The sequence below is a fragment of the Arvicanthis niloticus genome, chromosome 1 (assembly GCF_011762505.2).
Source record: "Arvicanthis niloticus isolate mArvNil1 chromosome 1, mArvNil1.pat.X, whole genome shotgun sequence".
In the NCBI taxonomy this organism is placed as follows: Eukaryota; Metazoa; Chordata; class Mammalia; order Rodentia; family Muridae; genus Arvicanthis; species Arvicanthis niloticus.
This window is the reverse complement of record NC_047658.1, coordinates 74287476-74300950: the sequence shown is the minus strand read 5'-3', so window position 1 is coordinate 74300950 and position 13475 is coordinate 74287476. Positions and strand designations below refer to the sequence as shown.

At 47.7% G+C, this 13475-nt stretch overlaps 1 protein-coding gene across 1 annotated transcript; it reads right to left on the bottom strand.

The window, feature by feature from the left end:
- Positions 1 to 2368: 2368 nt before the first annotated feature.
- Cckbr (cholecystokinin B receptor) lies at positions 2369 to 13173 on the bottom strand. Its single transcript, XM_034514942.2, has 5 exons — positions 12925 to 13173; positions 6158 to 6409; positions 5752 to 6001; positions 5304 to 5476; positions 2369 to 5135 (listed from the first exon to the last, which is right to left on the bottom strand). The coding sequence occupies exons 1-5, from the start codon at positions 13076 to 13078 to the stop codon at positions 4603 to 4605; spliced, it is 1362 nt and encodes a 453-aa protein (XP_034370833.1). The 5' UTR covers positions 13079 to 13173; the 3' UTR covers positions 2369 to 4602.
- Between the last annotated feature and the right edge of the window lie 302 nt (positions 13174 to 13475).

Genomic DNA, 13475 nt, shown 5'->3' with positions numbered 1-13475 from the left:
AGACTTCCTACTAAGGCCCATTTTTTTAAATAGGTTTAGGTTGGGGGGTGGGCCTACCTTTAATCTTAGCACTTGGAAGGTAGAGGCAGATTTCCACATAGCAGGTTACAGACTGGCTGGGGAGACAGCTCAGTTGATAAAGTACTTGCTGTGCAAACATGAGGATCTGGGTTAGAGCCCTAGAGCCCACATTTTAAAAGCCAGGCGCAGAAGTACATGCATTTAGTCCCAGCCTTTGAGGAGGTGTAAAGACATATGGATACTATGGTTCTCTGGCTAGCAGGGACCTTGTCTCAAAAATCAAGGTGGGTGGCTCCTGAGAAAAAGACACCTGAGGCTGACCTATCTCCACGACAGCACACACATATGAAGACATATGCGTGCACATACACACGCATGCACACACATGCACACACATGCACACACACACTCACATGCACATGTGGACCCACCACCATGTGAACAAACACATACATATACATTCAGCTTTATCATTTGTACCCACCTCTCCAAATGCGCCTTCCACCACTTACCAATGTCATGAAGCGGGCACTACAACTCTAGTAAACCCTTGGGCATTTGGGAGGTCACTCTAGATCCAAATGATAGACTGTCCATCTGCAGAGGGCCTGTTTACTGGTGCTTTTCTTCCTCCAGGTCAGGAAGTAACTTCAGGTTTCATCATTCTTATGTTATATGCCAGTACAATGCAGTACATTTTATGCCTCCTGTTCTACTTCATTCTGAAATAATGTTATGGACCTACTGTTAGACAGTTGGGACTGGAACTCACTGAGGTAATTTGAATGAAACCACACACCTCATTTTTTTTTTTCTGGACAAGGTCTTACTGTGTAGCCCTGAGTATCCTATAACTTACTTTGTAGATCATGCTGGCCTCGAGCTCACAGAGAACAACTTGTCTCTGTCTCTGGTGCTGACATTAAAGGTGTGCACCACCAAGCCTAGCTTCATACAACACAGGGTGGCTAGTGCTACAGGGGTTGAAGAGTCCAAGCCCCGTGACAAAGAGGGATGGCTTTGGAGGCAGGTACCTGAGCTCAGATTTGGGCCCTCTTCTGCTCTTCTGGCTGTGGGGACACACACACACACACACACACACACACACACACACACACACACACATACACCCTTAGCTTCCCCAGCTCTACTTTCCTCACTATTGGAGAGGAGAACTGCTCTGAAGGCTCTTGGGAAGTACATCAAGAAAACTGTCTAATAAATGCCTGTCATAAGAGCACCAGGAAGCATCAGATTTCACCAGCACCTTCCTGTCACCTGTCTCTGCCATCTTCCTGTTATATCATCCATTTTCTGGCCCGAGAGAGAAATAAGGCAGGGACACAAATAACCATCAGGAGAGACCGAGAGACCACAGTGAAGTACTGAACAAGAAGACGAGCCTTCTAAAGTGACCAAGCAGGGGCTCACGGGGACGGTGGCATTGAGTGTGCACCAGACATGATTTGCTAAGTTGCAACAAACACAAAACGGATGGGAGATGCTTGGGACTTCACATCTGGCAATAGGATAGTGCACAGAGTGGGATCCTGGAGGTGTGAGTGTCTGTGAGTGAAAGCGTTTTGATATGTATGGTGGTATTTCTCAGGCTATGCCCTGTACTTGTTTCAAGGTTAAGCCTGGGCTATAGAACTTAGGAATCACACTGGAAGTTCAAAGAGGCTGTATTCAGTCTTCCCCCAGCCCAGCTCCTGCACTCTCTGTCTCTCTGTCTTTCTTTCTCCATCTCTCTCTGTCTCTCTGACTCTCCCCACCCCCTCCCTTACAGAGGAGTCTGCCCTATCACCCCTTTAGAAGAGCAGCCTATTCTGGCTCCCACGGCAAAGCTGGCATGAGCGTAAGGCCTAATATCTCCCTCCAGCTCCTCAGGCCAGCTGGGATTCTATTTTTAAACAGCAGAGTCTTAAGTTGACAGCTTGGAACGCCTTCTCCTTCGTTCTCTTCCTTCCCCCAGCCTTTCACAGCCCAGAACTCAGGAGAAAGGATGGATAGGAATGACCCTATAATGGTAAACAGGGGGTCTACTGTCCCTTTTCACTGCATTTCCCTCCATCCGCCTTTCTCTAGGGTGCTTGGTTAGCGGGTGGATGTTAGGCAAGGTGGGTGAAGCTTACATTTCAGGGCTCCTTACTTGTACAGGCTTTTTCCCAAAGTGCTGGGTCAGGCCCTAGCAATTTTAGATCTACTAACTTTGTCTTCTTTTTCTTTAGTAAAGGCATCAATAGGTTGTATACCTTATGTCTCATAAAACTCAGATCTACCTGTCTCCATCTCAGGGTTTACATGAATATGACTCTTTAAGTTTTTAAAAATTTATTGTTTGATAATTTTGTACATGAATGCAGTGCATTTGGACTATACCCACCAAGTCCTCCCAGACTCCCCTATCTTAACATTCAGCATAGAGGGGAATGGGGCTCACGCGGTACCAACCCCTAGACGAGGAGTGGTTGGCTGTTATTGTTTATTTTAAAATGGTTACTCATTACTATATGTGTATGATATATGTGTGAGTGTAGGTACACAGCCACAGTGCACATTTGGAGGTCAGAGGTCAACTTTTAGAAGTCAATTCTCTCCTTCCATCAAGAGACCTATGGGCTGAACTCAGGTTATCAGGCTGAGTCGTAAGTACTTTTAACTACTGAGCCATCACTGGCCCACTGAAATTATTTCTTCTTTCCCCTAAATTATTATAAGACCTTTGGCACGTGTGTGTGAGTGTGTGTGTGTGTGTGTGTGTGTTAGGTCTGTATGCTTGGACAGTTTTATGTTAACTTGACACAAGCTAAAGTCATCTGAGAGGAGGGTGCCTCAATTAAGAAAATGCTTCCATAAGATCTGGCTGTATACAAGCCTGCGGGGCATTTCTTAATAAGCCATTAGTGGGGGATGGAGAGGGTACAGCCCATTGTAGGTGGTGCCATCCTTAGGCTGGTAGTCCTGGGGTCTACAAAAAAAGCAGTGTGAACAAGTCATGGGGAGCAAACCAGTAATCAGCACTCTCCGTAGCCTCTGCACCAGCTCTTGCCTCCAGCTTCCTGCCCTGTTTCTGTCCCTTCCTGATTTCCTCCAATAGTGGACTATGATGTAGAAGTGTAAGCTGAACAAACCCTTTCCTCCCCAACTTGCATTTGGTCATGGCATCTCAGCACAGCAATAGTAAGCCTGGCTAAGACAGTCTGTTTCTCCCATCTGTTGCTAGATAAAGCATCAGGGATCTCTTCTCTCACAATATTTTGCCTTTGATTATCCTTGTCCATCTTCTTGTCCCTTTCCTGCTCCTCTTCCTCCTCCTCCTTGTCCCTCCCTCTCTGTGAAGAGTTGAGGTTGCTGGTCTCTGTCTTCCTCTAGCGTTAGATGAGTTTATGGTCAAAAAGGGAGGTGGGCTCTGAGATGCCCACTGACCTCCAGTCCTACGCTCCGCCCATCATCACCCACAGGTCTCTTTGTTGCTACATCTAGTGACAGCACTTCTATTCAACTGTATCTTGGCCAGTTTCTGGCACTAAAGGAGATCAAGTATCTAATAAAAAAGACTTTACTCTTTAATTAACATCTATGTACTTGTCATGGTCTGACTCTTGTCATTTCAAACATGCATTGAATAATCTGAGTCTTATGTAGTCTTTCATCTTTTATCTTTTCATCAAAAAATTAACAGGCAGTCATTAGTATAGTACTTTAACAATGGCACCCAATGAGAGGATGTACTCAGGAGTCATGAAGTGTCATGGATATCCCACCTGCCCCGGTGAGTCCCAGCTACTACATCACTGGAGCACAGTTAGGTCCAAGATGGCAATCAAGAGAGGATCTACTCATCCTTAGCTATCTTCATACCAAGGCCTTTTTGCACAAGGTTGGACACGGGGTTGAGAAGTCATGGGAGCAAGTAGAAGAAGAAGCTTCCCATAAACAACACCTGTTCACCCGCCTGCCAAAGCTCAGGAAGTCCAGGAGGACACTAAGTCACTTATTCTTTTATGACGTGGTCTGGTGAGGGAGGAGAGGCAGGAGGGAAGAGGACTTTCTACAGTCCCTAATGGAAACGGATGAGGGGACTTTTCAGTGCTGAAAGATCTGCAGCTCTGAAAGGCATGTGGTTATGCCTGCTGATGATTTCAGTGCTGGCTGAGGAAGGCAGTGATGAGGTCAAACGGGACAGCCGCAATATCCTAAGTCACTATCGCACTAGGCTATGAGCACTACAGGATAGTGCCATTAGTGTCTGCATGGGAGAAGCCAATCAGCCCTTGTCAGAGTTCCCCTTGTATAGGGAAAGTTTACAGCTACTGACCTTGGGTCTGTCTATAATGGGGTCAGTGTCAGATGTCTAGGGAGAGACTCAGTCCCATATCAGAAGTGAGCCTCCTTTCCTATGTGAGACTCCTGTCTGTTTCAGCTGGGGCAGCAAAGATACTATTTTATGTGTGCAGAGAGAGGTCTGTCCACGGTGTTGGGTGTCCACCTGGATAATCCTGGATTTTGTTTATGTGTTTGGATGGGTCATTTTATAGTAATTATGTATCTTGTCTCATTCTCCACTCTCCCAAAGCCTCAGCCAGGCCCCAGGGTGCTGATGGTGGTATAGCTTAGCCTGGACAGAGAAGCGATGGAGGGCGTAGGAGGATCCTCATCCGGAAGAGGCCGTGGGCGAGCTCGTGGAGGGCGTGGGCAACAGCGGGCACATGTGTCCAGGCAGGCCTGGCGGAAGCGGCGGTGCATGAAACAGTAGACCAAAGGGTTAACACAAGCGGAGGCGTAACTCAACAAGTGGATGAAAGAGATAGGGGCCCCTGAGAGTGCTCGGTGCGCACCTAGGCCATCAAAGGCGCGCCACGTGTTGACGCTGTACACTGGCAGCCAACACAGGAAGAAAAGCAAAACAATCACCAGCAGCATCCGCACCACCCGCTTCTTAGCCAGCAGCTTGGCCTGGTTGGGCCGAGGGCCAGGGCCTGGTCCAGGAGTGGGCGTGGTCAGCGTTGTCATCTCCATTCGGGAACGCGGAAGTTGCACGTAGCAGCCATCACTGTCTTCTCCAGCCAGACTGGTCACATGCCCGCAACCCCCATTCTGGTGGACAGGCCCTGAACACAGAGCACAGAGGGTGCAATCAAAGCAGAAGGCAGACTATTCTCAAACTGCAGCCCAACCTCCACTCGATGCCCCTTCCCCCCAGCTTTCACCACGGCCTCCCTACAATTCCTTAGTTCATACCCATCACCAAAGCCCCGCCCCTCGTGTTTTTCACCCACCTGGTGCTGCCCCACCCGGCAGGCCCTCTTTGTTTCGGACCCGGCTTTGGGTCTCGCTGTCATTGTCACCATCAAAGCGGAGCCCTAGGTAGAGTTCGCGGGAGATGAGTCCATAGGCCACCGCCATAACCACACCCGGGATGAAGAACAAAAGCATTAGCAGTAGCACGGACCTGAGAACACAACACAGACCAATCACTATCACCCTGTGGCCAGGCACAGGTAGACGAAGAGGCAAAGACTGGAGTTTCTAGAATTTTCTCACCAAACCTCATTCTGCACTCCCACATTTGTAGTTCCAATTTAGGGTCTCTCGCAGGTCTCTTGCCCTTCCCGGTGGCATAACCAAATCCTACCCCTGCCTCTGCCACCTAGCCCACAGCCTAGAAACTTTGCTTTAGGTAAGGAGTGTAAGCTTCTGAGGGAGATGGAAACGGGACTTCCTTACCAGGTTTGTCGGACGCGTGCACTGGGCCAGCGATGCATACACTGCAGCACTCGAGGTCCCACTGGCTGCACCACGGTGTACACAGGGTAGGGTACCATAAGCAGTCCGGACAGCAGCCACGTGGCTAAGATCACCCGAGCTGCATGGGAGCGTGTCTGCCACACTCGTGCTTGAAGTGGTCGGCAGATGGCGCTGTATCGCTCCAGGGCGATGGCCACGAGATTTAGAGTGGACACACTCACTGATACCCCTAAACAAGGTTAAAGGAAAGGGTCATCTTGGAAACACGCCCTCTGCATGCTCACCAGGATGATTTCCCCCACCCCTATCAGGAAAAACCCATGTGTTTGTTAGGGACTTTAAGAAGGGAGAGGGCAAAGGGGGAGACAGTGTTTGTCTCACTTACCCATGAGGTAGGAAACGGCCTTGCAGACGACTGTGCCGAAGATGAATGTGCCCATGAGGTTGGGCAGGAGTGTGAAGGGCATGCAAGCGACAGCCAGCAGGAGGTCGCTGACTGCCAGGGAGAGCAGGAAGGCGTTGGTGACCGTTCTTAGGCGTCGGCTCAGTCCCAGGACCACAATGATGAGCAAGTTTCCGCCAACACTCATCAGAAAGATCACTGCATAAAGGGTGATTCTAATGGCCAACTCCAATTCTGTATAGAAGAGAGAGGTGGCTGTCGGAGGGTCTGACCCCATCCATCCAGAGCCCTAATCCCGCTTCACCTCCCAAACTGTAATATCCAGCTAGATCCTGACCCCTAGCGAACGCTCTCTAATCTCCCGGGACTACGCAGTAAAATGATGACAATAAATGAGATACCATCATAAATGCTGAGGCTTAGCTGAATTGGCTCAACCCTGCTCTCCCTTAGAAAAGCCCATCTCTCATCATGGTTGGTTCCATGCTTGCTTTTCTCTGTAGACACTTCAGGGAATCACTGGTTCGATATATCTAAAGATCACGCCTCTGTAGCTACTGGATTGACAGGCTCCTTCTCTGACCATTCCATTGGACCTCCATATACCCCTGACCACTCATTCCCTTTAGGACCGTGTTGGATCATATCCGTGTTCTCTAAAAACAAATACAAAACAGCCCCTTCCCAGCTAAACAAGAGAAAAGAAGCCGCCCACCACTCTGTACTAACTACAACCCCTCCTTAGGAGTGCCACACTCACCCAACCCACTTGATGACTCAGTTTCTTTAATGCACCATGAACACTTGTGACTCCCTTTTTAAGCTGGTTTCTCAGCCTGGAACTGAACACTCGTTCATAAAGCCCCTGCTTCTAGCCCTATCACAAACTTATTTCCTTTATTTGATAAATGTCTATAAATCTCTTACCCTCCATAAATCAGACTGACTACCACTGCTTTGGAAATGCTATCCTGGACACCTCATTTGGAACAAACTCCTACTCCCTTGGCCTTGTGCAGGTTCTATATCCCCCCCACACTTATTAGAACCTTTCATTCCTTTCTGAGTTGTGCATTACTACTCTCCAAATATTCATCTCACTCAGTAAACATTTGCAGAGGACTCCTTTCTGTCAGGCACTGGGGACAAAGAGGTGATTATGGCAAATTCCCTGCCATCTGAGAGCTTACAGTACAGAGGAAATCTGAGATACTTAAACAGATAATTGTCAATCAATGTGATAAGAAGTGAGGTTGAGAGATGTACAAGAAGCTGTGGGAGCCCCAGGAGGGACCGGTGTTGCTGGGTGAGTCAGAGGGGCTGGGAGGATGACCCATTCATTTGTGTCACTGTCTATTGGGGGACAGACTCATCTCTGGACCTCTATCATAAGCATGCAAACCTGAACAAAATTGGATTGAACTGAAGTAGACTGAGTCATCCATATCCATGGCCTCAGTGTCAGGGAGATTGGAGTTTGAAGAGAGAAAGGATGGGAGACAGCCTCCTACACTGCAGGGTAGTGTCCAGAGGCACAGCCTCCTCTTCAGCTGTTAGCTAGCTGTCTTCTCTTAGCTGACTCTTGGCTTAGTTTCCAAACTGTATTATTGTTTTTTATAACGATAACTTGCTTGTTTAGAAGTTGTTGTAGGATTCAATTAAAGTTTTATTTATTAGAAATCCCTTAACATGGGGCTGGAACGCAGGCTTAAGGATATAAAGAACACTTCTATGCTAGTTGGCTCACAACTGTATGCAATTCCAGATCTTAGAAACCCTATTTTAACGCCCTATTTTGCATGCACAAGTGTGCACATGCACAGACACACACAAACACACACACACCACTGCTGCCGCCACCACCACCACTATAAGTCTTTTAAAAAGAGTTCTTCCAATAGGACTTAGCAGTAGCATTTCTTGCTTAGATCTTTGAATACCCAAAATGCTTCCCCTCCAACAGTTGCTGTCGGGTCCAGCCATTCATCATACTATTTCTTTCTTCTCTCCATCAAACCTCAGTCTAAATGCCTCTTTGTCCCAGCTTGTATATTTCACCATGGCACCTCACGTCAGTGTGCCTCTCTTTTCTGCCTGTGTATCTTGGGAGACACATGTCAAAGGTCTTGATGGACCAATGGCATATGACAGGCTGATGCTGGTGCTGTTGGATGTCTATTTTCAAGCTCCCCTCCTCCTCTTCTTCCTCCTCCTCTTTCTCCTCTTCTTCTTGATAGGATCTCTTTATTTAGTCCTGGCTGACCAGGAGCTCCATAGACCAGGGTGGCCTTGAACTCACATAGATCCTACTGCCTCTACCTCCCGAGTGCTGAGATTAAAGGTGTGTGCCACCACACCTGATTCAAGCTATGTTCTTTTCACAAGAACAGATATGGAAGGCTTATGTGTGACAAATGTGAGGTGTGTGAGGTGTGTGAGGTGTGTGAGGTGTGTGTGTGTGCTTGTGTAATCATCCAGATGATAGCAGAGAAACGTGAGTACAAGAATCAAGACCACATCGCAACTTGAGCTGAGGATGTGGCTCAGTTGGCAGAGAGCTCACCTAGCATGCTCAAAGCTGGAGGTTTGATCCCCAGCACCCTCTAAACCAGATGTGGTGGAAAGACCAAGAGAGGGCACATGATCGCCTATCTAAAAACAAAACAAAAACAAACCGGGCTTTTCTAAGAAAGACTTTACAGAGCTGAAGCAGCCAATGCCTTCACCTGCTGCACTGGTTCTAGTTACAAACAGAGATGTCAGTATAGGACTCATGGATATTTCTCTGTGATGAGCATGAATAGCATTCAGCTGAGGACAGGAGCTGGGTGTGTGGGAGACATCCAAGTGTCAGTGGCACTGAGCAAGGATGCAGAGGTCATCTGCATGGGTGAGTTGTTAACAGCAGAACACTGAGTAATGCTTTAGTGTCTGAGAATAATATAGAGGTAGGTGAAGGTAACCCTTATTTCTCTATGAGATGACTGGAGAAAGGTATCATCTGCATGTCTGAAGGTAATAGCAGGTTGAATTCAGGCCACGTTTAAGATTAAAGAACACCCGAGTAACTGTGGTGACATGGGGATAAACCAGGACAATAGCCAAGACTAAATAACATCTCTGCAGGTGACATCTTCAGGAGGCACAGGTTAAATGCAGAGCTCTGGATGTGAACGGGAGAATAATCAAGTGATGGTGGTTCCCACAGAGGGGGAGTCAGTAATACCAATGGTGTGTGGGCACTATTTAAGTGAGTATAAATGTCAGACGTTAACACATTTAGCTCAGTTAAGATGTTAATCTTGATTGTGTGAAACAGCTGAGAACCGGAGCGAGCATACAGTCTTTGCTGAAAATATCTGAGCGCTTAGAAAGGATACTCCATGATTTTCTGGTTAATACCTGGAGAAGGTTTACTTAAGCAAGTCATGGGAAAGATGTGATATTTTGAAGGTAATAATAAAATAAGGGTAGCCTGTGACAGACAAATAACTTCTAAATGACCGTGGATGATACTGATGTGAGTGTTGGTGTTGGCCATTTTACTGTGGACAGCATTCGAGCTGATGGCAAAGTCACAGGTTCTTCTAAAAATAAAGTGCGCAGGATACAAATTTCTCCCTTTTGTTGTAGTGAGCCCAGGCAACACATGCATCTCTGGAGGTCCTATTCCAGTGAGACTGGCCAACAGTCTTTGCATATGATATGAGAACACCCAGGCAACGACCTGATGTGCGTACGTAACAACATCTAGAAAAATGAGGCCAGTCCTTGAATGGGCTCTGAATCACTGTACATCTTGCTTCTTCAGGGACCCTTGCTCTACTGGCTGCCCTCCTTTGTTTCAGAACCATTAACATCTCTCTTTATCCTTCTCTACTTTTAAACACCCATGGTGTAGCAAACCTGTAGTCCTTCCTACTCTAGGGGCTAATACAGAAAAAAAAAAAAAAAAAAAAAAAAAAAAAAAAAAAAAAAAAAAAAAGAAAGAACCCATCATTTTGAGATTCTGTTTAAAAAGAAAAAAAAGAAAAGAAAGAACAAGAAATGCTTTGCCGTGTTCCTACCTTTCCTCAACCCCATACATTTTCTACCACTGCCCTACTTTTCTTTTTCCCCTCACACCCCCACTTCTTGAACATTTTGCCTAACCACTCTTGTTCACTTCTTGCAACCCCTTCTCTGTGGCCCAGTCCTCCTCCTTCTGAGTCAGGTCTTGGTATCCACATCGCCTCCTCAGAACTAATTACTGTATATGAACAACACCGACGTGGCTGTTTTGTTCATCTCTGATGCATCATAGCAATAACTGGTATTCCTCACTGACCTCAGCTAAGACCCTCCTCTTACTTTCTGCAAAGACGAAGCTATTGTTTCTGTTTCGTTTGCACCTCCTTGTGGACCTTCCTTCCTCGGCCTTGCTTTTAAATGCCAGCCTTCTGCAGGGTCCTGTCTCAGCTTCCCTGCTCTCATTTTATACAATACTTTAAAAAAGTATTTTGCCTATTCCTATGGTTTCCAGTACCCCCCAGGTGAAGACTTTTTAAGTCTGTACTTCCAGCTCAGACCTCCAAGGTAAGTTCCAGATCTTGGGATTCCACAGCTTTGGTGAGTAACCATCATTTTTTGAACCGTATGGGTTCCAAGTTGAGTTTATAATAATCCCCTCTTCCAAAACTGCTTCTGCTCTTCTGTTACTAGGAGCTGAATGCTTGTAGTTGCAGGCGAGTGCTGTAATATGAAGTGCATATCCAGCCCCTCCTTGATTGCCTTTCTATGATAGGCCATCCACATCCTTTCACTTTCCTAAACCAGAAGCTGGATTTCATCCCTTGACCTCACCCATCCTCGATACTTCTAACCAATGTTCAGGTTCTGTTGACTCCATTTCCAGAAGTGGCTCTCAAATCCAGCCACTTCTCTGCATCCACAGTGCCAGACCCTCCTTCTGTTCTAGCATCATCTTCCAGGCAGATCTGTGTAATGCAATAGCTTTTAAAAGTATCCTTCTGCATTCCATCTCAATCTCAACACCATGCAATCAATCCCTACAGCATAGACTATTCCGTGGATCCCAGTGCCTCAGGATAAAAATCTACACGTTATAGCAAGGGCTATAAAGCTCCCCAAATATACTCTAGGCTGGTTCAGCCTAAATGTTATTAGGTACCTTCAATGGTACATGTTCCAGCCATTCGAGAACTATGTTGTACTGAACAAACAAGCTATGGCCTTAAACTTTCAGCTTTTTAGACAGGCTGTTTTTGCCTAAGACACTTTATACCTCTGCTGCTCTGTCACTTAGGTCTCTGTTGTATTTCCCTACTTCATCATATCCCTATCCCAGGAGACCAGTCTTAACCCCCAAGGGCAGAGTAGGCTGGAAATGTCTCTCTTGTATATTCACTATGTTTCTTCTCTTCATGCTGCCATTCCTGGTTTACTTGTCTTGTTTCCCCTATAAACTCAGAACTCCATGAAGTAGGGTTGTGTCAGTTTTGTTAAACTGGTATCCTTGTTGCCCAGCACAGTTTCTGGTTCAATAAATATTTCCTGAATGAAAGAGTCTAAGTGACAGTGGGCAAAAGCCACACTGAGAAAGCATGAATTGTTTCACGGGCTGAGTAAATATGTAGATTATAATTTATTTCAATGTTTGCTTCTTGAACATAGAATCCAACTCCTTCCCTTTCCATTTACTGAACCCAAGCTCCCAGGTTCCACCCTCAGTGAAGTTACCAGACCCTCAATTCCTTTGGGAGTCCATATTCCAATCAGACCCTCTTGTGGGATTTCCAGGCAGTGATTTTTCCCCGTGGTCTCTGTCCCTGCGTACTTGGCTGCAGACTGCTGAGACTGCAGACTGTGTCTAGTTCATTCGGTGTCCCCAGCGCTAAGCCTAGGAAATGTTCATTAAACACTGCAAGCAAGTATGGGGATGGAAGGGTGAAGTGCAGTTTAAGATGTTCATTGAAGCAATGAAGATGCTACTGATGGAAAGAATGAGTCATTTTGAAGCTGGGATGAGGGAAAGCAGTAGGAAGGGAAGGTGACACAAAGGAGTGAGGTGACTGTTGCCAGGGGAAGTTGGCTCTAGGCAAGTGAGAAAAGGGGTACTTGGGGGTGCTTTGGAAGGGACTCGGAGTCCTTCAGAGAGATGGAGAAGGCTTGCAGATGGATGAAGGAAGGACTTGACCCTGGAAGCAGAGGAGTTTAGGGACAAATGAAACCAGAAAGGAAGCATCTCCTAGTCCTAGCTAAATCCAGATCTGAGGATCTTTTCTTGGGAAGGTTTGGGTAGGGTGGGAGAAGATTACAACTCTTATCTCTTATGCAGTCCAGAGAGTTTCTGCCCCCAGCATCCTTCTTTTGCCTTTCTTTCCCCTGTTCCTGCCTTCCCCCCTCTCTCTCCCTCGTACTGGCTCTGTAAACTGGAAAAGAAAGCTAGACCTGCTGGCAAGAAGAGGTCTTGCTTCCCAGCTGTGTGATGCTGAGCTTGGGGGGGGGGGGGGGGGATGAGCTGAGTAGCTATGGCAGGGCAAGTATGAGTGAGGCCAGGGCTCTGATCCATGGTGTGAAGGTGTTGGAGTTAGAGAGCTTGGGAGCGCAGTGTGTGGAGGGGAGGGGCCTGTGTAGAAGTCGAGGAAGTCCTACCTGAGAAAGGTATGGGCAGCTGGCAGTGTAGAGGTCGAAGGGGTTCTCGAATAGTGCTGTGGGGTGCAGTGAGAAGGGTTTAGGGAGGCACCCACCTCTGGTCCCGGTTCCGCGGATACGAGGGGGCTCGCAGCTGAGGTTGCCGGCGGCACTACTGCTGTTGAGGAGGGAGACACTCGGGCGGCACAGAGAAGACCCCAACCCGGGTCCCGGTCCCTGCACGCTGCGGTTCAGCTTGAGCAGCTCCATGGCTCCAGTGAAGTCCCACTCAGCTCCGCTAAGCGAGCTCCAGCACCGGTTCCACCTGCTCCCGCGGCGCTGCTGGCTCAGGCTCCCGCCCACCACATCGCCCGCCCCTCCTAGTTTCCGCCCCCCTGCCCTGGCCCCTACTCCTCCATTCCCCCACCAGCCTCCCCTTATCCCCAGCCAGTCCCAGGCTCTGGACGGCTTTTGTCCCACCAGGTGACTCTTGGCGCGCCTCCTCCGCTCCAGAGTTCCGCGCGCGCTCCTCAGTGACTGCTCTCCAGGCTCGCCCCCGCGCTAGGTTCTCCCTTCTTCTCTTAGAGACGTCTTTTCTGCCCACCTCTCAGACCACTGCCCCCAGTTCTGGAAATTCGTGTGTGTGTGTGTGTGTGTGTGTGTGTGT